This window comes from Coregonus lavaretus (assembly GCF_964263955.1).
Source record: "Coregonus lavaretus genome assembly, chromosome: 31".
In the NCBI taxonomy this organism is placed as follows: domain Eukaryota; kingdom Metazoa; phylum Chordata; class Actinopteri; order Salmoniformes; family Salmonidae; genus Coregonus; species Coregonus lavaretus.
This window is the reverse complement of record NC_140018.1, coordinates 15,873,997-15,900,265: the sequence shown is the minus strand read 5'-3', so window position 1 is coordinate 15,900,265 and position 26,269 is coordinate 15,873,997. Positions and strand designations below refer to the sequence as shown.

The 26,269-nt window shown below is 47.6% G+C and overlaps 1 protein-coding gene across 1 annotated transcript in view; it reads left to right on the top strand.

Annotated features, from left to right (window-relative positions):
• syne1a (spectrin repeat containing, nuclear envelope 1a) overlaps positions 1-26,269 on the top strand; it is a gene marked incomplete at its 5' end in the record, with an annotated part of 201,450 nt that overhangs the window by 111,473 nt on the left and 63,708 nt on the right. The window contains 23 exons of the mRNA XM_084149547.1: positions 5,332-5,484; positions 5,863-6,030; positions 6,402-6,578; positions 7,726-7,872; positions 9,807-9,932; positions 10,164-10,340; positions 10,551-10,816; positions 10,947-11,103; positions 11,268-11,666; positions 11,911-13,536; positions 14,050-14,405; positions 14,489-14,633; positions 14,790-15,008; positions 15,877-16,166; positions 16,353-16,518; positions 16,700-16,855; positions 17,175-17,327; positions 17,550-17,732; positions 18,129-18,266; positions 18,393-18,578; positions 20,481-20,603; positions 20,825-21,007; positions 21,711-21,854. Of these exons, the coding sequence (XP_084005673.1) occupies positions 5,332-5,484; positions 5,863-6,030; positions 6,402-6,578; positions 7,726-7,872; positions 9,807-9,932; positions 10,164-10,340; positions 10,551-10,816; positions 10,947-11,103; positions 11,268-11,666; positions 11,911-13,536; positions 14,050-14,405; positions 14,489-14,633; positions 14,790-15,008; positions 15,877-16,166; positions 16,353-16,518; positions 16,700-16,855; positions 17,175-17,327; positions 17,550-17,732; positions 18,129-18,266; positions 18,393-18,578; positions 20,481-20,603; positions 20,825-21,007; positions 21,711-21,854 (5,838 nt within the window). The remainder of the gene's footprint in view (positions 1-5,331; positions 5,485-5,862; positions 6,031-6,401; positions 6,579-7,725; positions 7,873-9,806; positions 9,933-10,163; positions 10,341-10,550; positions 10,817-10,946; positions 11,104-11,267; positions 11,667-11,910; positions 13,537-14,049; positions 14,406-14,488; positions 14,634-14,789; positions 15,009-15,876; positions 16,167-16,352; positions 16,519-16,699; positions 16,856-17,174; positions 17,328-17,549; positions 17,733-18,128; positions 18,267-18,392; positions 18,579-20,480; positions 20,604-20,824; positions 21,008-21,710; positions 21,855-26,269) is intronic.

The window sequence follows — 26,269 nt, the reverse complement described above, 5'->3', positions numbered from 1 at the left end:
GTTCCTCCGGACCGTACCCCTCCCACTCCACGAGATATTGTAGACCCCCCCTCCGACGTCTCGAATCCATGATGGACCGGACTGAGTACGCCGGAGCCCCCTCGATGTCCAGTGGGGGCGGAGGGGTCTCTCTTATCTCACTGTCCTGGAGTGGACCAGCTACCACCGGCCTGAGGAAAGACACATGGAACGAGGGGTTAATGTGATAGTCATTAGGCAGTTGCAACTTGTAACACACCTCGTTCAATCTCCTCAGGACTTTAAATGGCCCCACAAACCGCCGGCCAAGCTTCCGGCAGGGCAGGCAAAGGGGCAGGTTTCGAGTCGAGAGCCAGACTCGATCTCCAGGGGCGTATACAGGACCCTCACTGCGGTGGAGATCGGCGCTCACCTTCTGCCTGCGGATGGCCCGCTGCAGATGTACGTGTGCAGCGTTCCACGTCTCCTCCGAGCGCCGAAACCACTCATCCACCGCAGGAGCCTCGATCTGGCTCTGATGCCATGGTGCCAGAACCGGCTGATACCCTAACACGCACTGGAAAGGGGTCAGGTTAGTAGAGGAGTGGCGAAGAGAGTTCTGAGCCATCTCTGCCCAGGGGATATACCCCGACCACTCCTCCTGCCGGCCCTGGCAATATGATCTCAGAAACCTACCCACATCCTGGTTCACTCTCTCCACCTGCCCATTACTCTCAGGTTGGAAACCCGAGGTAAGGCTAACCGAGACCCCCAAGCGTTCCATGAACGCCCTCCAGACTCTAGAGGTGAATTGGGGACCCCGATCAGACACTATATCCTCGGGAACCCCGTAGTGCCGGAAGACGTGGGTGAACAAAGCCTCAGAATAAAAAGCGCAGGGACGGAGCTTAGGAGGCGTGCCGGAGCGTTGCGACAGTACTGCCCCAATACCGGCCTCTGATGCGTCCACCTCTACCTGGAACGCTAAAGCGGGGTCCGGGTGCGCCAGCACCGGAGCCGAAGTGAACAGGTCCTTCAGTTTACAAAACGCCCTGTCCGCTTCAGCCGACCACTGCAAACGCACCGGGCCCCCCTTCAGCAGGGAAGTAATGGGAGCTGCCACCTGTCCAAAACCCCGGATAAACCTCCGGTAGTAATTGGCAAAACCCAAAAACTGCTGCACCTCTTTAACAGTGGTTAGGGTTTGCCAGTTACGCACGGCTGACACACGGTCAATCTCCATCTTCACCCCTGACGCGGACAACCAATGACCCAAGAAGGAGATGGACTCCTGGAAAAAACAGACATTTCTCTGCCTTGACATACAAGTCATGCTCCAACAGCCTACCTAACACTCGGCGCACCAGGGCTACATGCTCGGCTCGTGTGGCAGAGTACACTAGGATGTCGTCAATGTACACTACCACTCCCTGCCCATGCAGGTCCCGGAAGATCTCGTCCACAAATGATTGGAAGACTGAAGGAGCATTCATTAACCCGTATGGCATGACAAGACACTCATAATGACCTGAGGTGGTACTAAATGCCGTCTTCCATTCATCTCCCTCCCTAATGCGCACCAAGTTATAGGCGCTCCTGAGATCCAGTTTTGTGAAGAAACGCGCTCCGCGTAAGGATTCAGTCATACTCGCAATCAGAGGTAGAGGGTAACTGTATTTCACAGTGATCTGATTGAGACTACGGTAATCAATACACGGGCGCAACCCTCCATCCTTCTTCTTCACAAAAAAGAAACTCGAGGACGCAGGGGAAGTGGAGGGCCGTATGTATCCTTGTCTCAGGGACTCAGCTATGTATGTCTCCATAGCCGCCGTCTCCTCTTGAGACAGAGGATACACATGGCTCCGCGGGAGTGCCGCACCTGTCTGGAGGTTTATCGCACAATCTCCCTGTCTATGAGGTGGCAATCGCGTCGCCCTCGTCTTGCTGAACACGAGTGCCAAATCCTCATACTCAGGGGGAATGTGCATTGCGGGCACTTGGTTCGGACTCTCCACCGTGGTCGCCCCAATGGAAACACCTAAACATCGCCCAACACACTGGTCAGACCATTCCTTGAGAGCCCTCTGTTGCCACAAAATGGTGGGGTCATGGGTGATTAACCAAGGAAGCCCCAGCACCACGGGATACGCAGGAGAGTCAATCAGGTACAACTGAATAATCTCCTCATGACCCCCCTGCGTCATCATCTTTCGTGGCGCTGTGACCTCCCTAATCAACCCAGATCCCAACGGGCGGCTATCTAGGGCATGGACAGGAAAGGGTGCATCAACGGGCAAGAGGGGAATCCCTAACTCAGTACAACATTTCCGATCAATGAAATTCCCAGCTGCGCCTGAATCGACTAGCGCCTTATGCTGGGAATGAGATGCAACCTGAGGAAATACCACAGGTATACACAAGTGAACAACAGAGAGCTCTGGGTGAGTGGGGCGCCTACTCACCTGAAATGACTCCCCAGTGCGCGACCTGTTGCCCCGATTCCCTGGAGACCCTCCCCAGCACCTGGCCGCAGTGTGTCCTCCACGGCCACAGCTGGTGCAGGGGACGGCCCCCCTCGGGTTTTCTCTCCTTCTCTCTCTAGCGCCAGCACCCCCGAGCTCCATAGGGCTCGGCTCGGAGGTGCTGGGGGATGGAATGGACGGCCCCAACTCGGGACGTCCGCGGGTGGACAGCAGGGTATCCAGACGGATGGACATGTCCACTAGCTGGTCGAAGGACAGATTGGTGTCCCTGCAGGCCAGCTCTCGACGAACGTCCTCACGCAGGCTACACTGATAGTGGTCGATGAGGGCCCTCTCATTCCACCCCGCATCCGCCGCTAGCGTCCGGAAATCCAGGGCGAACTCCTGTGCGCTCCTCTTCCCCTGTCGGAGAGACAGGAGATGAGGGCGGAAACGCTCTCGTATCCCGAGGGCGCCGGGTGTATGGTGGCCAGGTAGAGTTCCACCTGAAGGAGGAACCCCTGACACCCGGCTGCGTTGCCATCATACGCCCTCGGGAGCGAGAGCCGAATCACACTGGATTCCGGAGCTGGTCTGGTGGGGCTGGCCGATGGTGATGGTAATGTAGGAGGGGGTGTGGGCACGCCTCCCCGTTCCCATCGGCGCAGGGTGTTCATCACCTCCTGCATGGTGGAGCCGAGTTGCTGGATCCTGGCGTCCTGGCAGCTGACCCGATCCTCCAGCGATTCGGTCGCCGCCGCTGCTCCTGCTGACTCCATGGTATTGGTGTGTGATTCTGTCACAGTAGCTGATGTGGATGCGGTGTAGGAGTCAGGCGCAGGACACAGAGGCTCAGTCAATACGACTTTACTCAGACTGAATAGAGAACCAAATCAAACGGCCTCGAAAACACAGGAGGCAAAACGATTACGCAACACAGTGCGTAAAATACTCGTTCCACAATAAGAACATACAGAGACACCAACGGACAGGCGGACAATCACACACAACTGCAAACAAAACTAAAGGAAACTTATAGGTGACCTAATCAATACATAACATGAAACAGGTGCACTAACAAGACAAGACTAAACAAACATCGAGACATCAAGCGGTAGTAGCTAGTACTCCGGGGACGACGAACACCGAAGCCTGCCCGAACAAGGAGGAGGAGCAGTCTCGGCGGAATTCGTGACAAGGACATCTACTTTGTGCATGACACAAGTAATTTTTCCAACAATTGTTTACTGACAGATTATTTAACTTATAATTCACCCTATCACAATTCCAGTGGGTCAGAAGTTTACATACACTAAGTTGACTGTGCCTTTAAACAGCTTGGAAAATTCCAGCCAATGATGTCATGGCTTTAGAAGCTTCTGATAGGCTAATTGACATCATTTGAGTCAATTGGAGGTGTACCTGTGGATGTATTTCAAGGCCTACCTTCAAACGCAGTGCCTCTTTGCTTGACATCATGGGAAAATCAAAAGAAATCAGCCAAGACCTCAGAAAAGAAATTGTAGACCTCTACAAGTCTGGTTCATCCTTGGGAGCAATTTCCAAATGCCTGAAGGTACTACGTTAATCTGTACAAACAATAGGACGCAAGTATAAACACCATGGGACCACACAGCCGTCATACCGCTCAGGAAGGAGACACGTTCTGTCTCCTAGAGATGAATGTACTTTGGTGCGAAAAGTGCAAATCAATCCCAGAACAACAGCAAAGGACCTTGTGAAGATGCTGGAGGAAACAGGTACAAAAGTATCTATATCCATAGTAAAACGAGTCCTATATCGACATAACCTGAAAGGCCGCTCAGCAAGGAAGAAGCCACTGCTCCAAAACCGCCATAAAAAAGCTAGACTACGGTTTGCAACTGCACATGGGAACAAAGATCGTACTTTTTGGTGAAATATCCTCTAGTCTGATGAAACAAAAATAGAACTGTTTGGCCATAATGACCATCGTTATGTTTGGAGGAAAAAGGGGGAACTTGCAAGCCGAAGAACACCATCCCAACCGTGAAGCACGGGGTGGCAGCATCATGCTGTGGGGGTGCTTTGCTGCAGGAGGGACTGGTGCACTTCACAAAATAGATGGCATCATGAGGAAGGAAAATGATGAGGATATATTGAAGCAACATCTCAAGACATCAGTCAGGAAGTTAAAGCTTGGTCACAAATGGGTCTTCCAAATGGACAATGACCCCAAGCATACTTCCAAAGTTGTGGCAAAATGGCTTAAGGACAACAAAGTCAAGGTATTGGAGTGGCCATCACAAAGCCCTGACCTCAATCCTATAGAAAATGTGTGGGCAGAACTGAAAAAGCATGTGCGAGCAAGGATGCCTACAAACCTGACTCAGTTACACCAGCTCTGTCAGGAGGAATGGGCCAAAATTCACCCAACTTATTGTGGGAAGCTTGTGGAAGGCTACCCGAAACGTTTGACCCAAGTTAAACAATTTAAAGGCAATGCTACCAAATACTAATTGAGTGTATGTAAACTTCTAACCCACTGGGAATGTGATGAAAGAAATAAAAGCTGAAATAAATCATTCTCTCTACTATTATTCTGACATTTCACATTCTTAAAATAAAGTGGTGATCCTAACTGACCTAAAACAGGGACTTTTTACTAGCATTAAATGTCAGGAATTGTGAAAAACTGAGTTTAAATGTATTTGCCTAAGGTGTATGTAAACTTCCGTCTTCAACTGTACTTTGTTGGTCCTACAGTCAAAAATAGAGGCAGCAAACCCAAAATAGCATAACGGTCAAATGTTCTTCAAAGACTGTCTCTGTCTCTGTCTCTTCCTCCGTCTTTCCTTCCCTCCGTCTCTCCTTCCCTCCCTCTCTCCCTCTCTCTCGCCCTCCTTCCTTACCTCCCTCCCTCCGCCAGGCCTTGTTGCAGACGGTCCAGTCCCATGACTCGGCGGTGAGGTTGGTGGTGGAGAAGGGAGAGGCTCTGCTGCTTTCAGTCCAGTACCCCTCCATCAGAGACAACATGAACAAACTACAGACGGACTACACTGAGCTATGCAACGCTGCCACTGTGAGGATCTACTAATACGGATGGGTTTTTAAAGATGTCCTCCAGCTATTCTTTTTTACTTTTACTGTTGAAAAGCGATATCCCAAGTATAAATTCAGTAAAGTACACACATTAAAGGGTAAAAAATTATGTTTTTTAGACTACTGCAAACTTCCAGGAGTAGGGCATTCAAGGAGTTGGTCTGATGGTCAAATGTAATGTCATCAGCCTCCCCCTTGCTTGAGGAACAAAAGAGTAGCATTAGAGAACTGTTGTTGCTGGTTTGATTATCACTATTATGGTCACTGCTAGTACTGCTACTGACGTGTGTTTGTGGGCCTGTGTGTGGACGCTTAATGTGTATGTATGCTTGTGTGAATGACAATGTGTGTGTCTCAGGCCCATGTGCAGCGCCTGGAGGGCCAGGTGAAAGAGCAGGAAGTGTACCACGTGGAGCTACAGGAAGTGGAGAGGTGGTTGCTGCAGATGTCCAGCAGGATGGTGACCCCAGACCCCGCGGTGGGCGGAGGCCTGGAGGCAGCCACTCAGCAGCTGGCCAGCCACAAGGTGACCAATCAGACAGCTGTGTTATTAATTACACTAATCCAATGGCTTTTTCAGAGTGTTTTTATTTTATTTGCTATTGCAAAGCCATCCTGAGCCACCTAATTTAGGCATGCCAGGTTCTAAACTATAGCAATCAAGTAAAAACAGTGTTCATCCTTTTATCTCATGAGCAAGACATAAATATCTCAGTATGATAGCCACATTTCTTTCTCTCTTTGTTCGATTTGACCTCTCCTCAAGTTCATCCATCCAATCTGATCCTTTGGCTCAGCATGCACTCTGTCTATTTGATGTCCACCATGTTCTTCAACCAGACCCCTCACTAACCCAGAGAGTGCTTGGCTCCTCTCCTCCTCTCCCCCCTTGTCCAGGCCATCATGGAGGAGATAGCAGGCTTTGAGGACCGCCTGGCTGGGCTGAAGGAGAGGGGAGATGACCTGGTGGAGGGCTGCAGTGAGCGTGTGCAGAGCAGGCTGAGACAGCAGGTCCAGGCTCAGCAGCAAGGCACCCGAGACAGCTACTCTGCCATCTGCAGCACGGCACAGAGAGTGAGTACTAAGGGAGGGAGGAAGGGGGTGGGGGGGGTGGACATTAAAGAAGTCCTTCGATTCAAATTATAATGAGACAGATATATATAATTTTGTGTACAGACTATAACACACACCAACACAGTCTCTCTGTCAACACTGCAGTAGCCCAGCCACTCACTTAATCCCAACCCATACAAACACCTAAACCTTCCTCCCAAGACAGCCCTTGACTGCCAACCCAAGGTTCCTTGCCAAATAAGGCCTGCCAAAGCAGAGCACAACCACCATTGCCAACACAGACCAATAGTACCAGCCAAGCCTCTATCTCAATCTTACCTTATTACTCCCTCCTTGCTCTCCCCGTCAACTTGATTTTATCATTCTTGGCCAAAATAGCTAAATCTGGCAACCCTCATAATCGACTCTGTCATCTTGGCAAGCCCTATACCGCTAGTCTACACTGTCAACAGCTCACCTCCCAATACAGCCCTATTCAGCCAATCTGGCAACCCGTGTGATCCAGCCACACTTTATCAACACCCCTCTGCCAATTCTACAACTGCCGATCCAGCCTTGCCATGCCATGCCATGCCTGCCAACTTAGTCCCAGACTCCCAGCCCAGCCCAATATCCCTCTAACCCAGCCACCTTGCAAACCCTCGTACCCCTGCTGCCAACCCTGCTAGGCTCTGTGCCAACACATGTCTATCACGGATCACACCCCTCAGGGCTCTCATATTAACTATGTCAATCATGGCCTGCTGTTATTCTCTCCCCTGTAGGGCAGGGACGCCTCTGCATTCAACACCTGTCAAACACAACATTATTTAGCTATTTACCAGCCAGACGTTTATTGTTTATGAAAGGGACTTGGGAATAGAAGGGTTTTTGATTTATGGAAATTAGGTAACGTCTTTCATAGGGTGTTTTCTCCATCCATTACAATAGTTTTCCTGGCCCAGGCCAGGGCATTGCAATGTAGAAGAGGCTACTACTCGCTGTGAATCTGTTTAATTTAAATTGATTTTCATCCAACTCTATTTGATCTCTTCTACCACTTTATCTTTTCATCCATCTATCTCTCTTTCTCTCTTTGCATCTCTCTCTCTCTCTCTCTCTCTCTCTCTCTCTCTCTCTCTCTCTCTTTCTCTCTCCCCCCCCCAAGGTGTACCAGAGTTTGGACCGTGAGTTGCAGAGGCATGTCAGTCTGCAGGATGCTCTGCAGCAGTGTCAGACCTGGCTGGTGTCAGTCTCAAAGGAACCAGAGCCCCCTGCACATCTCCCTCTTAGCCTGGAGGAGGCACTACAGCAGGTCACTCACCAACACCACCTATTACCTATTGGAGCTATCTGGCTGGCATACCTTTATAAGGGCTTAGTCAAAACAGTAGCTAGTTACAATGCCTACTCTGATATACTGTACACATTGAACTGGGATTACAGTGTGAACTGGGGTTTTGATCATGTACAGTGGGGAAATAAAGTATTTAGTCAGCCACCAATTGTGCAAGTTCTCCCACTTAAAAAGATGAGAGAGGCCTGTAATTTTCATCATAGGTACACGTCAACTATGACAGACAAAATGAGAAAAAAAAATCCAGAAAATCACATTGTAGGATTTTTTATGAATTTATTTGCAAATTATGGTGGAAAATAAGTATTTGGTCAATAACAAAAGTTTCTCAATACTTTGTTATATACCCTTTGTTGGCAATGACACAGGTCAAACGTTTTCTGTAAGTCTTCACAAGGTTTTCACACACTGTTGCTGGTATTTTGGCCCATTCCTCCATGCAGATCTCCTCTAGAGCAGTGATGTTTTGGGGCTGTCGCTGGGCAACACGTACTTTCAACTCCCTCCAAAGATTTTCTATGGGGTTGAGATCTGGAGACTGGCTAGGCCACTCCAGGACCTTGAAATGCTTCTTACGAAGCCAGTCCTTCATTGCCCGGGCGGTGTGTTTGGGATCATTGTCATGCTGAAAGACCCAGCCACGTTTCATCTTCAATGCCCTTGCTGATGGAATGAGGTTTTCACTCAAAATCTCACGATACATGGCCCCATTCATTCTTTCCTTTACACGGATCAGTCGTCCTGGTCCCTTTGCAGAAAAACAGCCCCAAAGCATGATGTTTCCACCCCCATACTTCACAGTAGGTATGGTGTTCTTTGGATGCAACTCAGCATTCTTTGTCCTCCAAACACGACGAGTTGAGTTTTTACCAAAAAGTTCTATTTTGGTTTCATCTGACCATATGACATTCTCCCAATCCTCTTCTGGATCATCCAAATGCACTCTAGCAAACTTCAGACGGGCCTGGACATGTACTGGCTTAAGCAGGGGGACACGTCTGGCACTGCAGGATTTGAGTCCCTGGCGGCGTAGTGTGTTACTGATGGTAGGCTTTGTTACTTTGGTCCCAGCTCTCTGCAGGTCATTCACTAGGTCCCCCCGTGTGGTTCTGGGATTTTTGCTCACCGTTCTTGTGATCATTTTGACCCCACGGGGTGAGATCTTGCGTGGAGCCCCAGATCGAGGGAGATTATCAGTGGTCTTGTATGTCTTCCATTTCCTAATAATTGCTCCCACAGTTGATTTCTTCAAACCAAGCTGCTTACCTATTGCAGATTCAGTCTTCCCAGCCTGGTGCAGGTCTACAATTTTGTTTCTGGTGTCCTTTGACAGCTCTTTGGTCTTGGCCATAGTGGAGTTTGGAGTGTGACTGTTTGAGGTTGTGGACAGGTGTTTTTATACTGATAACAAGTTCAAACAGGTGCCATTAATACAGGTATCGAGTGGAGGACAGAGGAGCCTCTTAAAGAAAAAGTTACAGGTCTGTGAGAGCCAGAAATCTTGCTTGTTTGTAGGTGACCAAATACTTATTTTCCACCATAATTTGCAAATAAATTCATTAAAAATACTACAATGTGATTTTCTGGATTTTTTTTTCTCAATTTGTCTGTCATAGTTGACGTGTACCTATGATGAAAATGACAGGCCTCTCTCATCTTTTTAAGTGGGAGAACTTGCACAATTGGTGGCTGACTAAATACTTTTTTCCCCCACTGTATAATATATTATTATAATTATTATATATAAGACATTAACATGACATAATGTATATAATTTCATACTTCGTATGCAATTGCAAATGGGAAGGTGATATTCAATTGAATAGACCCGTTCACTCCTGAAGTGTAATGGTTTATGTGTTGATTGGTCTCTCACCTACTGTACTGTCCAGGTGAAGCATGAGCGGACTCTCCAGGAGCAGGCCAGTACCTACCTACAGCTGGTGTGTTCTACCTGTGACCTTTCAGAGCAGAGGGTGAGGGAGACCGCCCAAGACATCCAGCAGGTCAAACTACAGGTGAGTACATCTCAGTACGGTTCACTAGCCACAACCACAGACTGTATTGGGAATGTATTGACTGGGCATTGGTTTCTATGTGTCAATATGGCATTACAATGTCAATCGATAAACATCAGCTGACAAACTGTACGACTGCGTACCAGTGAATACTGTATTTCAAGCATTATGCAACATTCCAATCCTTAACGTACCTCAGATATAAAGCTTCCATCTCCTCTGTGTATGTAGATTGAGGAGAGGATGCTGGTGTGCGAGGAGGTGGCAGAGAGCTGGAGGGACGTTCAGGAGCAGCGGGCTGATCTGGAGGCTCAACTCAGAGAGACAGAGCAGCAGCTGCAGAACCTCTCCAGGAGACCGGCTGAACTGGAGCCCAAGATCACCCAGAACCAACTGGATCAGGCACAGGTCAGTACTGGGTGTAGTCATCTGTTAGCTTATCTATACTGAATGGCTGGATGGATGAATGGATGAGTGGATGGATGGATAGATCAACACTTGCATGGTTGTTTCAGTGCTATCATGGCTACTGGCTCTAAAACAGTCTACCAGTCAAACACAATGACCTGAGCAGAGAGCATTGACAGTACAATACTAATACCATCTTCATTCTACCAGGAGTTCCTACAGCAGCTCAGAGTGAGGCAGGCCGACGTGACCCAGCTGAGTGAGGCTGTGGCTGGGCTGACTGAGGGCCAGGCCTCCCCTGCCCTGGAGGAGATGGGAGGTCTGAGGAGGGCTTGGGAGGAGTTGGAGCAGAGGGCTGAGGAGCTGGAGGGGCAGAGGGGGGAGGACATGCAGAGGAGCGTGGAGTACCATGAGTGTGTGGCTGCCGTGGAGGAGCTCTTCCACCAGGTGTCCAGAGAGTGGGACTATCTGGCCAGGTATGATGAAGCTGGACACACAAACGCACGCACACCAGACGCACACACACAAACACACACACTGTTCAAAGTGTGGACTCATACAGTAATCCCTCCTCTCCCTATCCCCCTCCCTGTGTGTGTGTCTCAGGGCGGACACAGAGAGCACGAGTGAGCACCTGGAGGCTCTGAGAAAGCTGTGTTGTGACCTGGAGGACCAGAGAGGAACTCTAGAGGAGCTGAGGGACCAGAGACAGGCCGTCCTGCCGCGCCTCTGCCTGCTGGACAAGGAGCTGGTCAAACAACAGGTGCTATAAAAACTCAGTTCAGTTTGGTTAAACCTAGGTCCATTTCCACTTTATTATCCTGCATGTGTTTTAATGTATGTGATCAATGTTTAAGCACTGCCAACAATATCTCTGAATAACTGTCCACAAGTTTCTACTAAAGACTTGTTGTTTTCTATGTCCAGGTGGGCCACTTGGAGAAGCGCTGGTCCCAGCTAGACCGCCTGATCCAGGGGAAGATCCAGGACTCTTCCCAGACTCTGGAGGACCTTGGTCTGGTGGAAGCCCAGCTGAGGGAGGCCCGGGAGTGGATGGAGGAGCAGCGTCCTGCCCTAACATCAGCCCTGAAGACCAGCCCTCCTCCAGACCTGGCCCAGAGCTTCCTGTTCGACCACCTGAGTGTGTGTGTGGAGCTGGAGGCTCGGGGGCAGCTGCTGGGCCAGGCAGTGAGTGAGGCCCAGCGCGTGGCCTCTAGGCTGGGGCTGAGCGAGAGGAGATGCCTGCAGGAGCTGGTACTCCAGGCTGAGGGAGAGGTGGAGGCACTGGGGGCCAGGGTGAGCCAGCGGAGGAAGTACCTCAGCAAGGTTGGTAGTCATTTAGATTTTCATGTCTGTAATAATCTTGTTTTAATTTACATCCATTTTATTGTTATTTAATTGCTTTTCCATTTTTATTTTATTTATACATTTTTCTGCAGTAGTGCTCTCTCATTAAAATTGTGGACTGATGGAATGGTGGTTGAAGTCCCAATTATTTTAAGGCACTCAAATAAAAATATGACAAAAAAGAAAAGTACTTTATGAATAAAATGTGTGATTATTATTCTAGGCCTTCACAGAGCGGACCCAGTTCCTCCAGGCTGTGGGGAGGGCTCTGTCCTGGGTCCAGCAGCAGGAGAGAAAGGCTTTAATGGATGACCACGTGGCTCTCCTCCCTGATGACCTGACCAAGCAGGTGGTGACGTGTCGAGGGGTCCAGAGCGGCCTGCGGGCCTACCAGGGGGAGTTGGCCTCTCTGTGGGCCCAGGGTCGTGACCTGGAGAGGGACGCCACGGACCAGGAGCGGGGGGAGACCGTTACCAGGCTGGAGGAGCTCCAGAGGGTCTTTGAGATGGCCTTCCAGAGAACCACCAATCGCCTGCAGGACCTGGACAGAGCCCTGACCTCCAGGAAGTACTTCAAGGTCGACCTGGATAGGACGTGTCACTGGCTGAGACGGGCAGATGGCATTACGTTCCCCGAGATTGACTTCACCTGCAACGCTGATGACGATTCGGAATTGCAGGGTCGACTGGCGAAGTTCCAGAACGTTCTAGAGCAGGCGTCGGAGTACGAGAACCTCCTACTCATCGTCCAGAGGGTGGGGCAGGAGATTCTCCCCTCGTTAAACGAGGTAGACCACTGCTACCTGGACGAAAAGCTGAACGCCCTCCCTCAACAATACAACAGCATCCTAGCGTTAGCCAAAGAGAAGAGGGACAGGATCCAGCAGGCTATCCTAGAGAGAAAGGACTACGGCTGCTTCTTCAATGTCACTTGTAGCGCATTGGAGGAGCTTCAGGAGCAGTTAGACGGTTTAGTGAAACGGACAGTCAGTATTCAAGAACAGGAAGTTGTTCATCTCCGTGACGACCATAGAGATCTGTCTGAAAGCCTGGCTCAGCTCAGCCCTGCGGTGAGAGAGCTGAGGAGGAAGACTGAGGGGTTTCTCAGCAGGGGTCAACAATGCCATGCTGAGGAGACAGAACAGCTGGTTAACCTCCATGACAATCTGAAAAGGACCATTGACCAGAGAGTGAAACATCTAGACAACTCATTGAAAACATTGGCAGAGTATAACGCAACATCAGCAAAACTAGACTCTGAGTTGAAGTCAGTGAAAGAGCAGTTCACAAGAATGAAGTCAGACTCAGAGACCAAATTAGGTGGCACAGAGAAACTGACGAGTCTTTACACACTGCTAGAAGATCTGGAAAGGGTGGGCTCTCACCTGGAGAGACTCAATCAACAGACAGAAGACCTGGGATTGAACTGTGATCCTGCCGCCATCCAGGCCTCCAGAGAGGTAGTGACCTCGCATCAAAAAGAGCTGCAGTCCATAAGGTCGGAAGTAAAAGGTTGTGTTACAGAATGTGAAAACTGTCTCAAGAAGGACAAAGAATTTGAGAAAGAGATTGGGCGGACATCGGATTGGCTGAAGAGTCTGAGGAAGAAGCTTGGGGAACTATTGACCCTTCCAGAGGTGAAAGTTGAGAGGGTAGAGGAGGAGGTCAGGAGACTGAAGGTGGTAGAGGAGGAGGTGCAGTCCAGACTGAGGGTAGCAGATGCCATGGGCAGCAGGGAGAAGCAGAGATACAGCAGTAGAAACGAGACCTGCCTTGCCCATGTGGAGGCTAAGCTAGAGGAGCTGGCTAAGCTGGGGGCTGATGTCCAACAAGCACTTAGCACCAAGCAGGTAAATGTACTATACTATTGTGTAATGTATGTGTACACACTGGATCTAAAGATAATGTATAAAATGAGCATAAGATATCAAGTCTAGTTTTTTTATGATGTTGAAAACCAAAACTGTTGGCTGAAGTAGCTGAAAAGTTAGCCTTTCTTTTACATAATCATTGATGGTCTGACTCATCTGTAATAACCTCTCCCCCATGTTATCAGGCTTTGTCTGAAAGGACATTCATAACAGACCAGTTAAATTAATAATTGTCATGATCTCACGATAAGTACTTCAATTATTTATCTGAGTAGTCTCATGATGATTTAATCTGTCCTCCTAGTGAATTACTTATCCTGGATACATTCATCCCCTGATAACTGATAAAATCTCTCATTAGCAGTGAATGAGTGGTTGCCACTCATTCTCCTCTTGACCTTTGGCATACAGTAAGCACTTACTTTTTAACTGGGATGAGATTACTTTCCAATGAAAAGTCCAACACATTCTATCCTTTTGTGTGTACTTTAGCTGAGCCTGGATCAGACCCTGTCCCTGGTCCAGAGGCACCACTCCACCCAGCAGTCAGCCTGCCAGTGGCTTGACGAAGCTGGGGCTTTTCTCCAGAGAACCACCCTGGGAATAGAGCTGGAGAACCAGACAGAGAGCCTCAGGGAGTTGGAGGAGATCTCAGCCCAGGAACCGGCATTCATGGCTAAGCTAGAGGAGCTGGAGACCCTGGGTGCTCAGCTGGATGGTCTGGTGGAGCTGGAAGTGAAGAAGGAGATGAAAGAAAGTGAAAGAAAGAAAGAAGGTGTGGAGGTGATGCGACAGAAGGGGTCAGAGGTCAAAGAGCAGCTGAGGGGTCACCGGGAGGATCTGCAGAGGTAAGGTCCCACATGGTGTGAGTGTGCGGTGCGTGTGTGTGTTACAGAATCTAACTGCTCTAAAATGAATGTGTCGTCTGTAGCTGTGCTGCTCAGTGGAGCTCCTTCCAGATGGAGAGAGAGGAGCTGATTAGACAGATGAATGAAACAGGAAGTATGATGACTGCGTTCCCCTCGGCTAAGGCAGCCAATAGCCAGGAGGCTGAGGACAAACTCCAGAGCTACAAGGCAAGCTAAGACTGGTTATGACTGTTTTCTTTCACTGAATTTCTGTAATTTCTGTTGTGAGTTTGTGGAAGTTCTGACCTCTGATTTCTTCTCCTCTCTCTCTATCCTTACAACTTAAACTTCCCTCTCTCTGTCTCTCTCGTCTCATTTCTCTAGTCTCTGGTGATTTTGATTGATGGGTGTGAACCCACCCTGACTGCCCTGAAAGAGAAGGCCACAGATTTGGCGCTGGTTGGGTCTGAGTCCAGCAAAGCTGCTATTGGTCACTTTGTGTCATCTCTATGGCAACGTTGGACCCGGCTGCGCAGCGTGGCGCAAGCCCAGGAGAGAGCGCTGGAGGACACAGCTCGGGACTGGAGGAGCTTCAGGGAGAAGGTAGGAGATGTTTCTATATCAACATACAGTATGTATATTATAGCATTGGAAAAGGTAGTTATTGTAGGTGCACACATGTAGGATTCCTGCGGGCACATTGGCAATTTTAACACTTTAGGCTACATGTGGTTTTCAGCAGCTAACAGCCTCAGTCTATGTATTTTCAAATACATTCAATGAAACAATGCACCCCTTGTTGATACTTTTGAGGAGTGGGTTGAGGCTCAAGCTTGTTGCCTCTGAGATCAGGAGTTACTCTAAGAATTCATACTGCTGTGGATTTAGGTCACTTCTGTTGGATGTTAGCTCAGACACAGCCACTACTCAGTGGGTGTACACTGATGTAATTCTAGGCATCAGGCCAGTGATGAGCTCCCGCCAAAGCAGCACAGAAGGGGGAAGCAGGAAAAAAATGTCCCGCCTTCCATCCACTTCCAACTCACAAGGGCTCCCACAAAGCACTACTCCTTAACAGGAAATGAGGTTATCAGATAGGAAATGCTCACATCCTTTGATGTGACGTGTTCTTGTTATCCGGGGCCTTTCTGTGGGGCCATTGTTCAACTGGACATGACATCACCGTTATAAATGACTGGGTCAGTTTCCTGTGGCTGGTTCTATGCACCATGACAGGAAGAACAAGGACGACACAAAAGGACTTCAAGAAGAATTAACTAGAAGAGAGAAATAACCACGGAGCTACAGAGTTTTGGTCTAACCTAATCAGTACACTGTACAACCTAATTAACAACTGCTTAACAAGTACCTTAGCTAAAATGTCACAAAATATAAATTTGTACTAAAATGTTCCTGAATTTCAATTGAAATGTTTATGTTTGGCATGAAATATTTCTGCCTCTGTCCTCAGATGGAGAAGGTACGGTTTGTGTCAGTAGACCTCCATGCTCGTGTCCCAGACAGCACAGTGGAGAAGGCAGCCACCAGGGCGGCGCTACAGAGCCTGTTGGAATACCATGACTCCTTCAGCCTGGAGGTGGAGAGAGAGCAGTCAGCCCTGGCCCTGCTGGGGCAACACACACTCAGCCTGATAGGAGAGGACCAGGAGGAAGAGGGGATGGAGATGGAGAAAACTGACAAGACCAGAGAAGAGACACCCTGTCTGAAGGAGATCAGGAGTATGCTGGAGAGATATGAGAGGTAAACAGGGAAGTAGGGAGGGGGGGTTGTGTGTAATTCTGCAGTAGTGCTATGGCTACATTTATTCCACTATTGGTTCTACTAAATTATCGCTACTGTGTTGACGGTGAAGCAGGTTTGAGATGAAAATCGAATTTCTATGTAATAAGACAATGAGGTATCATCTTATGTCATGTGTGTCCCCAGCCTGGTGCTGCAGGTGCGTGGTAGCAGGGCCCAGGTGCAGCAGGAGCTGAGGGAGAGGGAGGAGGTGGAGAGGGAGCTGGGACTGGTGAAGGGATGGATCCAGGACACCAGGGGACTGCTACTGAGCCCCTCATCTGACCTGGACTCACTGCTGCACGAGCTAGAGGTACTAGTGTGTGGACTCACAAGCACACACACACACACAAACACACACACACACACACACACAAACACACACACACACACACACACACACACAGTGCTTGACCTGTTAAAAGGCACACTTTTCTCCATATCCAAAAAGTCTGCAGCCAGTAGTAATCCCTTATTGTCAATGTATCACACAGACAGCCCATGGTGAGGTCATCAGTAGGCGCCAGAGTGTGGAGAGGATGGTGGAGCTGCAACAGAGCAAGTACCAGGACCTTCAGGCAGCCCTGCCCTCTGAACTGAGCATGCAGCTGGCTGAGGTGACACTCGCCCTGGGCTCCGCTGAGGACCAGGTACCCTCCCTCTCTGGAACTAATGTTGGCTTCCATACTCTGTCTATGGGTGATCTTAGTTAGTTAGTTATACTACTGATTATATAAATCTGTTGTAATTCAAATGTATAGTCTTAGATTAAACCTAGCTATTCTGTGGGTCTCACAGTTTTGGTGGGTCTTCTTGCATTTGGTCTCTAGAGGGCACTCTGACACAAGCTTTTAGGAAATGTGTTGTAGCATAATAATGAGACAAATAAGAGTTCAATAGGAGATGATGGCACCCTTATAAATGTCCATGGATATTTTATAATTCTAATATCTGCCATGACTGTTCCAGGTCCAGTCGAGGGAGAGAGAGGTTCAGCAGACCAGAGATGTGAAGGAGGACTTTAGTTCCAGACTGCAGGACATTGAGGGGAAGCTGAAGACCATCTCTCTGAAGATCAGTGAGAAGGCTACAGACCTGGAGCAGGCCAAGGAGGAAACCAAGGTAATTCGCCCTCATTAAACTGGCAATTAATTTTCAGACATTGAGGTTAATGATTGGTCTATAGGGGTATTAGTGAAGACTTGGAATGACAAGAGCTGCCCCCCTGCTTTCAAGAGTGACCCACTTCTGTGAAAAATATTCCAGATGGGATTCTTATACCTCCTCCCTCTCCCCATCTCCTTCCCCCTCTCCCCCTCTTCCTCTCCCTCTCTCCACCTCTAGTGTCTGTGTGAAGAGTGTGAGGGTTGTGGTCGCTCCCTGGCTGAGCTGGGTGTAGCCGTACAGGAGTTTGGGGACCAAAACCCTCTACTGTGTAAGCAGCTGGGAGACGCCGTGTCCAGACTGGCTGAGGTCCAGTGCCTCACCACACAACAGGCCCAGGACAGGGTCAACCAACTACACAAGGTCAGATGTCGATCCGTATCCATCCATCTTTCTGTCATCAATCTTAACTCTTCCATTAGGCAATAAGCTGTGCTAGCATGACTTCCTAACATGACTTCATAACATATGGAGCGGCAGGTAGCCTAGCGGTTAAGAGAGTTGGGCCAGTAACCAAAAGGTTGCTGGTTGGAATCCCTGAGCCTACTAGGTGATGAATCTGCCGATGTGCCCTTGAGCAAGGCCCTTAACCCCGATTGCTCCTGTAAGTCGCTCTGGATAAATGCTAAATGACTAAAATGTAAAAATGTATATGGCGATGACAACAATATTCAGAGGAGCTGGCTGAAGTATGTCTCTCACTCTCCTCCTTCTCTCCTCACCTCTCCTTTCTCATCTCCCACCCTGTGTGCTAAGCAGGCAGAGCAGCAGCTGGAGGAGTATAAGGGGATGAGGCGGTTCCTCCTGGGCTGGGCCGAGAAAGCAGAGGCCCTGGTCACTGGTAACATCATCTGGAGCTCCGCCTCTCAGCTTCAGGAGCAAATCAGAGCCCATCAGGTGCGTGTCTCATTATTGAGTGACTTAAAGCGCAGCCAGTCAGGTTCTTTAGAGCTGTCCATAGCCTGAGTGATGTCTGTTTAGCGCTTATTCTATCTCTACCGCTCTGTGTTCCCATGGTGACAGGCGGTGTTGCGAGAGTGTCGTGGTCTTCATGGTGACCTGGAGGCCATGGGGGAAAGGGAGGGGCAGCTGGGGGAGGTGCTACAAACGGAGGGGTGGAGCCAGCAGGTGAAACAATTGAGCAGATGGACCGAGGAGCTGCAGCAGAGCGCAAAGACACGCCTCCAGAGCCTGCAGGATGCCGCAAAGGTAACTAACACACCTGCCATTAGTTCGGATAGTTCGATTCTCAGAATATTTATTATAACAAAGGGGCAGGCAAAGGGCAGGTCGAGGGCGGGCAGAGGTTCGTAATCCAAGGCAGAGTCAATCAGGGACAGAACAGCAGGCAGGCTCAGGGTCAGGACAGGCAGAAAGGTCAGAACCGGGAAGAGTAGAAAACAAGAACTTTAGAACAGGAGAAACGGGAAACACACTGGTAAGACCTGACAAAACAAAACGAACTGGCAACAGACAAACAGAAAACACAGGAAAAATAGGAGACACCTGGTGGGGGGTGGAGACAAGCACAAGACAGGTGAAACAGATCAGGGTGTGACAAATCCACCTTTTGTGGAAAAAGTCATTAAAAGTATATGGAGCTTACTTTTTTGAACACGACCAGTGATCAGAGTTTACCACTACATCACTGATTATCCTGTAATAATTCACCATTGTGCCAGTCCTTACCCATGATTCTAATGCTGCGTCCCATCACAGTCAAGGAAAGTAAAAAGAGAACTTATACTGAACAAAAATATAAACGCAACATGCAACAATTTCAACGATTTTACTTAGTTACAGGTCATGTAAGGAAATCAGTCAATTGAAATAAATTCATTAGGCCCTAATCTATGGATTTCACATGACTGGGCAGGGGCGCAGCCATGGGTGGGCCTGTGAGGGCATAGGCCCACCCATTTGGGAGCGAGACCCAGCCATTTAGAATGAGCTTTCCCCACAAAAGGCTTTATTACAGACAGAAATACTCCTCAGTTTCATCAGCTGTCAGTATGAAAAATTTATGCACTCACTAACTGTAAGTCGCTCTGGATAAGAGCGTCTGCTAAATGACTCAAATGTAAAATGTAAAATGTCCGGTTGGCTGGTCTCAGACGATCCCGCAGGTGAAGAAGCCGGATGTGGAAGTCCTGGGCTAGCGTGGTTACATGTGGTCTACGGTTGGACGTACTGTCAAATTCTCTAAAATGACGTTGGAGGCGGCTTATGGTAGAGAAATGAACATTCAATTCTGGCGGACATTCCTGCATTCAGCATGCCAATTGCACGCTCTCTCAAAATATGAGACATCTGTGGCATTGTGTTGTGTGACAAAACTGCACATTTTAGAGTGGCCTTTTATTGTCCGCAGCACAAGGTGCACCTGTGTAATGATCACGCTGTTTAATCAGCTTCTTGATATGCCACACCTTTCAGGTGGATGGATTATCTTGGCAAAAGAGAAATGCTCACTAACAGGGATGTAAACTAATTCCCGGGATCTTTTATTTCACCTCATGAAACATGGGACCAACACTTTACGTGTAGCGTTTATATTTTTGTTCAGTATAGTATGTGGGTACTTACTGTAATGGCAACATCACACAAACACGGAACTCTCAAATCTGGAACTCTCAGTGGTGTACCTTGATTCAGACCTGCGTACATTCCTGGGTCCAACAAACCAGGAAGCCCCAGTTAGACCAGTAGCAAACAGGAATCCAGGAAATACCAGAAACAATGCAGGAATGAAAGTTAAGAATGCAGCTGTTACTAGAGCGTATATTGACACCACACTTCCATCTTGTGGTCATTACCAGTCCCTACACTAGTCTTTCCACCAGCTGTAAACCTAGAAGGTTGGCACGCGAGGTTAACTGCACCAGCACTACAGACTCCATAGGCCTGGGTTGCTGTCATCTCTTAATCTGTCCTGACTGCCCTGCAGGAGCTCCCTAGATTGCAGTCTGTTTCTAACAATCACTAATAGCATTGTGAGATCTAGTTAGAATCCCTGTATTTGTGTTTTTTTGGAGGGGGAAAGGAAGGATTCAGTAAATAGTATGGAACTATGGAACTGTCTTACCTGTGTACCTGTGTGTCTCCCATCAGGACATGGTTCGTCTGGAGGCTGAGGTGAAGACCCTGCATGACTCTCTGGACCAGGCCCAGGTCACACTCACCTCTCCTGACCTGGCACGACTCAGCCTCAGGGAGCAGTTCACACACAGACAGGTAAACACTTATGGAGATAGATCACTGCCATAATCTGTCACAATGGTGTGCTTCCACCCACCAACCTGACTTGACCACCCACTCAGACAGGTATTCAAATACACAACACAGGTAACCACCGACATACTAGTCACAGATACTGAGGAACACTGGAACAGCATTGGACTACAAAAGATATCCATTATTCCCTTGAAACATTTCTGTTCGTCCTGTCCGCCCAGCGTCTGTTGGTGGAGATGGAGGCCTTCAAGCAGCAGGTGCAGGCGGTGCAGCTGTGTCAGAGCGCCCTTCGGCTGCCTGAGGAGGTAGTGGCCAGCCTGTCTATCTGCAGAACAGCCCAGAGCCTGCAGCAGGAGGCCAGCCAGCTGCAGCACACCACCATCCAGCAGTGCAACATCCTACAGGTAGGGGGCGACACCCACAACATCATATCTAATGATACATTATTCTGATACAGAAGCTATAGTAATTGTAAAGCTGAGAAAGCTGCAAGGGACTGTTGGGTAAAGTAAGCAACAGCGGAGTCATTCAGCTGTATGACAAGCCGCAAGTGCTGTTATAGGGCAGGGCACAACAACTGTTTATGTGTGACAGGATGTCTCGCTAAAACAGACAAATGGCAAAGGGAGCAGTTGTGGGATGTACATTCTCTTTTCTGTGTGCTCATCTCAGGATTCTTCTTAAAGATGCAGTATGGGATATTAAGCTCTTACGAATTCGTAACATATCATATGAAATGGATGATGTCATTTTTGGGGACCCGTTTTGGCTTGTGAGCACTTCTTTCAAAAAGTACTGGCTGAAATTATACAAAACCTTTGGAGCATCACTTTAACCTAGTGGTTCAGGGCTGATTTGGTTGTTAAGCTGATTTTGGTAAAGATTAGGTCTGGGGAGGGATGAGCTGACCTTGAATGAGCTGTTAAAAGCAGAGTAACCAACTAAACCATCTTAACATACTCTGTGCCAGGGTGCTTGTTGTAATAAACCCCAAAGAAACAAACAATTATGCCATTACTATGTAGCTATCATTTCACTATACTTTCTTAGTAAATACCTAATTTTAGTTGGAGTTGACCCCAACCTGCTTTGGACTCTCTTTCCCAGGAGGCCGTGGTGCAGTATGAGCAGTATGAGCAGGAAGTGAGGAACCTCCAGAGGCTGATAGAGGAAGCTCACCACATCATACAGGACCGACCCGTCTCAACCAGTAACATACATGAACTACAGGCCCAGATACACCACCATGAGGTCAGTGCCTACGTAAAGTGTTCAGACTTTGTGTTCAGACTTTTTCAACATTTTGTTACGTTACAGCCTTATTCTAAAATTGATTAAATAAATAAAAATCCTCAGCAATCTACACACAATACCCCATAATGACGAAGTGAAAACAGGTTTTTAGAAAGTTTTACACATTTATTAAAAACAAACACAGAAATACCTTATTTACATAAGTATTCAGTCCCTTAGCTATGAGACTCAAAATTGAGCTCAGGTTCATCCTGTTTCCATTGATCATCCTTGAGATGTTTCTACATCTTGATTGGAATCCACCTGCGGTAAATTCAATTGATTGGACATGATTTGGAAAGGCACACACCTGTCTATATAAGGTCCCACAGTTGACAGTGCATGTCAGAGCAAAAACTATGCCATGAGGTCGAAGGAATTGTCCGTACAGCTCCGAGACAAGATTTTGTCGAGGCACAGATCTTGGGAAGGGTACCAAAAGATTTCTGCAGCATTGAAGGTCCCCAAGAACACAGTGGCCTCCATCTTTCTTAAATGGAAGATGATTGGAACCAAGACTCTTCCTAGAGCTGGCCGCCCGGCCAAACTGAGCAATCGGGGGAGAAGGGCCTTGGTCAGGGAGGTGACCAAGAACCTGATGGTCACTCTGACAGAGCTCTAGAGTTCCTCTGTGGAGATGGGAGAACCTTCCAGAAGGACAACCATCTCTGCAGCACTCCACCAATCAGGCCTTTATGGTAGAGTGGCCAGACGGAAGCCACTCCACAGTAAAAGGCACATGACAGCCCGCTTGGAGTTTGCCAAAAGGCACCTAAAGACTCTCAGACCATGAGAAACAAGAATCTCTGGTCTGATGAAACCAAGATTGAACTATTTGGCCTGAATGCCAAGCGTCACGTCTGGAGGAAACCTGTCACCATCCCTAAGGTGAAGCATGGTGGTGGCAGCATCATGCTGTGGGGATGTTTTTCAGTGGCAGGGACTGGGAGACTAGTCAGGATCGAGGCAAAGATGAACGGAGTGGCCAGCCTGTCCATCTGCAGAACAGCCCAGAGCCTGCAGCAGGAGGCCAGCAGTGCAACATCCTACAGGTAGGGGGCGACACCCGCAGCATCATATCTAATGATACATTATTCTGATACAGAAGCTATAGTCAATGTAAAGCTGAGAAAGCTTCAAGGGACTGTTGGGCAAAGTAAGCAACAGCAGTCATTCAGCTATATGACATGCCGCAAGTGCTGTTATAGGGCAGGGCACAACAACTGTTTATGTGTGACAGGCTGTCTCGCTAAAAGTCAGGATCGAGGCAAAGATGAACGGAACAACGTACAGAGAGACCCTTTATGAAAACCTACTCCAGAGCGCTCAGGACCTCAGACTGGGGTGTAGGTTCACCTTCCATCAGGACAACGACACTAAGCACACAGCCAAGACAACACAGGAGTGGTATCGGGACAAGTCTCTGAATGTCCTTGAGTGGCCCAGCCAGTTCCCGGACTTGAACCCGATATAACATCTCTGGAGAGACCTGAAAATAGCTGTGCAGCAACGCTCCCCATCCAACCTGACAGAGCTTGAGGGGATCTGCAGAGAAGAATGGGAGAAACTCCCTAAATACAGGTGTGCCAAGACTCTATGCTGTAATCGCTGCCAAAGGTGCTTCTACAGAGTAAAGGGTCTGAATACTTACAGTACCAGTCAAAAGTTTGGACACACCTACTCATTCCAGGGTTTTTCTTAATTTGTTTTAAAAAATTACATTGTAGAATAATAGTGAAGACATCAAAACTATTAAATAACACATATGGAATCATGTAGTAACCATAAAAGTGTTAAACAAATCAAAATATATTTTATATTTGAGATTCTTCAAATAGCCACCCTTTGCCTTGATGACAGCTTTGCACACTCTTGGCATTCTCTCAACCAGCTTCACCTGGTATGCTTTTCCAACAGTCTTGAAGGAGTTCCCACATATGCTGAGCACTTGTTGGCTGCTTTTCCTTCACTCTGCCGTCCGACTCATCCCAAACCATCTCAATTGGGTTGAGGTTGGGGGATTGTGGATGCCAGGTCATCTGATGCAGCACTCCATCACTCTCCTTCTTGGTCAAATAGCCCTTACACAGCCTGGAGGTGTGTTGGGTTGTTGTCCTATTGAAAAACAAATGATAGTCCTACTAAGCGCAAACCAGATGGGATGGTGTATCGCTGCAGAATGCTGTGGTAGCCATGCTGGTTAAGTGTGCCTTGAATTCTAAATAAATCACAGACAGTGTCACCAGCAAAGCACCCCCACACCATAACACCACCTCCTCCATGCTTTACAGTGGGAACTACACATGCGGAGATCATCCGTTCACCCACACCGCGTCTCACAAAGACACGGCGGTTTGAACCAAAAATCTCTAATTTGGACTCCAGGCCAAAGGACACATTTCCACCGGTCTGATGTCCATCACTCGTGTTTCTTGGCCCAAGCAGGTCTCTTCTTCTTATTGGTGTCCTTTAGTAGTGGTTTCGACCATGATGGCCTGATTCACGCAGTCCCCTCTGAACAGTTGATGTTGAGATGTGTCTGTTACTTGAACTCTGTGAAGCATTTATTTGGGCTGCAATTTCTGAGGCTGGTAACTCTAATGAACTTATCCTCTGCAGCAGAGGTAACTCTGGGTCTTCCATTCCTGTGGCGGTCCTCATTAGAGCCAGTTTCATCATAGCGCTTGATGGTTTTTGCCACTGCACTTGAAATTCAGTATTGACTGACCTTTATATCTTAAAGTAATGATGGACTGTAATTTCTCTTTGCTTATTTGAGCTGTTCTTGCCATAATATGGACTTGGTCTTTTACCAAATAGGGCTATCTTCTGTATAACCCCCCCTACCTTGTCACAACACAACTGATTGGCTCAAACACATTAAGAAGGAAATAAATTCCACAAATGAACTTTTAACAAGGCACACCTGTTAATTGAAATGCATTCCAGGTGACTACCTCATGAAGCTGGTTGAAAGAATGCAAAGAGTGTGCAAAGCTGTCATCAAGGCAAAGGGTGGCTATTTGAAGAATCTCAAATATAAAATATATTTTGATTTGTTTAACACTTTTTACTACATGATTCCATATGTGTTATTTCATAGTTTTGATGTCTTCACTATTATTCTACAAAGTAAAAACATTTTAAAATAAAGAAAAACCCTTGAATGAGTAGGTGTGTCCAAACGTTTGACTGGTAGTGTACGTAAATGTGATATTTCAGTTTTTCTATTTTTAATAAATTAGCAAACATTTCTAAAAACATGTTTTTGCTTCCTCATTCTGGGGTATTGTGTGTAGATTGATGAGAAGAAGAAAAAATTAGAATAAGGCTGTAACGCAATAAAATGTGGAAAAAGTAAAGGGGTCTGAATACTTTCTGAATGCACTGTAGATATACTGTATATGTACACACGCGCACACACACACACACACACACATACACACACACACACACACACACACACACACAGTGAGTTCCAGGTCAAGCATCATAAGACTCCACTCTGCTCCTGATTGTCATATGCAAAAGGAGGAAAGAAAACACTATCTTGGTTCACTGGGTTTATATCCATTATGACATAACACAAACACACTCTGTCTTCATCTCTGAACTAAATACTCAGGAGTAAAATATTTGTCTTGCTATTAGATGTATTTGACTAAACAGGATATAATTTTTTTAACTGACTCCTCAGTTTCACTTTCATGAGTCTCTCAGATGTCTTGAAGCTCAGCTGGGTCATGGCTGCAATTTAGTCTATTTTATCTCTCTAAAGATTGACATGATGCCTACACTAAAGATGTATCTCTACTGAAGGTCAATGATTGTATCATACAGCATATCCTATTTGTTATTCACCCCAATGGACTTTCAATCATAGCCTGGTTCCATATCTGTTTGTGCTGTTTTGCCAACTCCCAATGACCATTAGGAGTTAGCAAGACAGCAAAAAACAGATCTTGGACCAGGTCCTTTCAATCATACCTATCAGGGGAAATAGTAGGCCTATGCAGCTCAGATTGGATTTATATAAAGGGACCCACTTCAGCTTCAAAGTGTGCTAATACAGAGAGAATAGAGGGGAAGGAAGATTATATTATTAATAATATTATTCAGAGGCTGTGACTCATACAGTATCTCCTGTCTGCATAATCATCTCCCCATTCACTGTAGCTTCAACCTGCAGTCCTGTCAGTCCGTACAGGGATGAATATAATAGAATAGAATTTAATAGAAAACCCCTACTGGGTTTAAACCCTGCTTATAGCGCAGTTACATTATGTGACAGTGGCCATTTTACATGGGCCCTGTTTCTCTCTCTCTCTCTCTCTCTCCCCCATCTCCAAAACAAATACATTCCCTTCTTATCT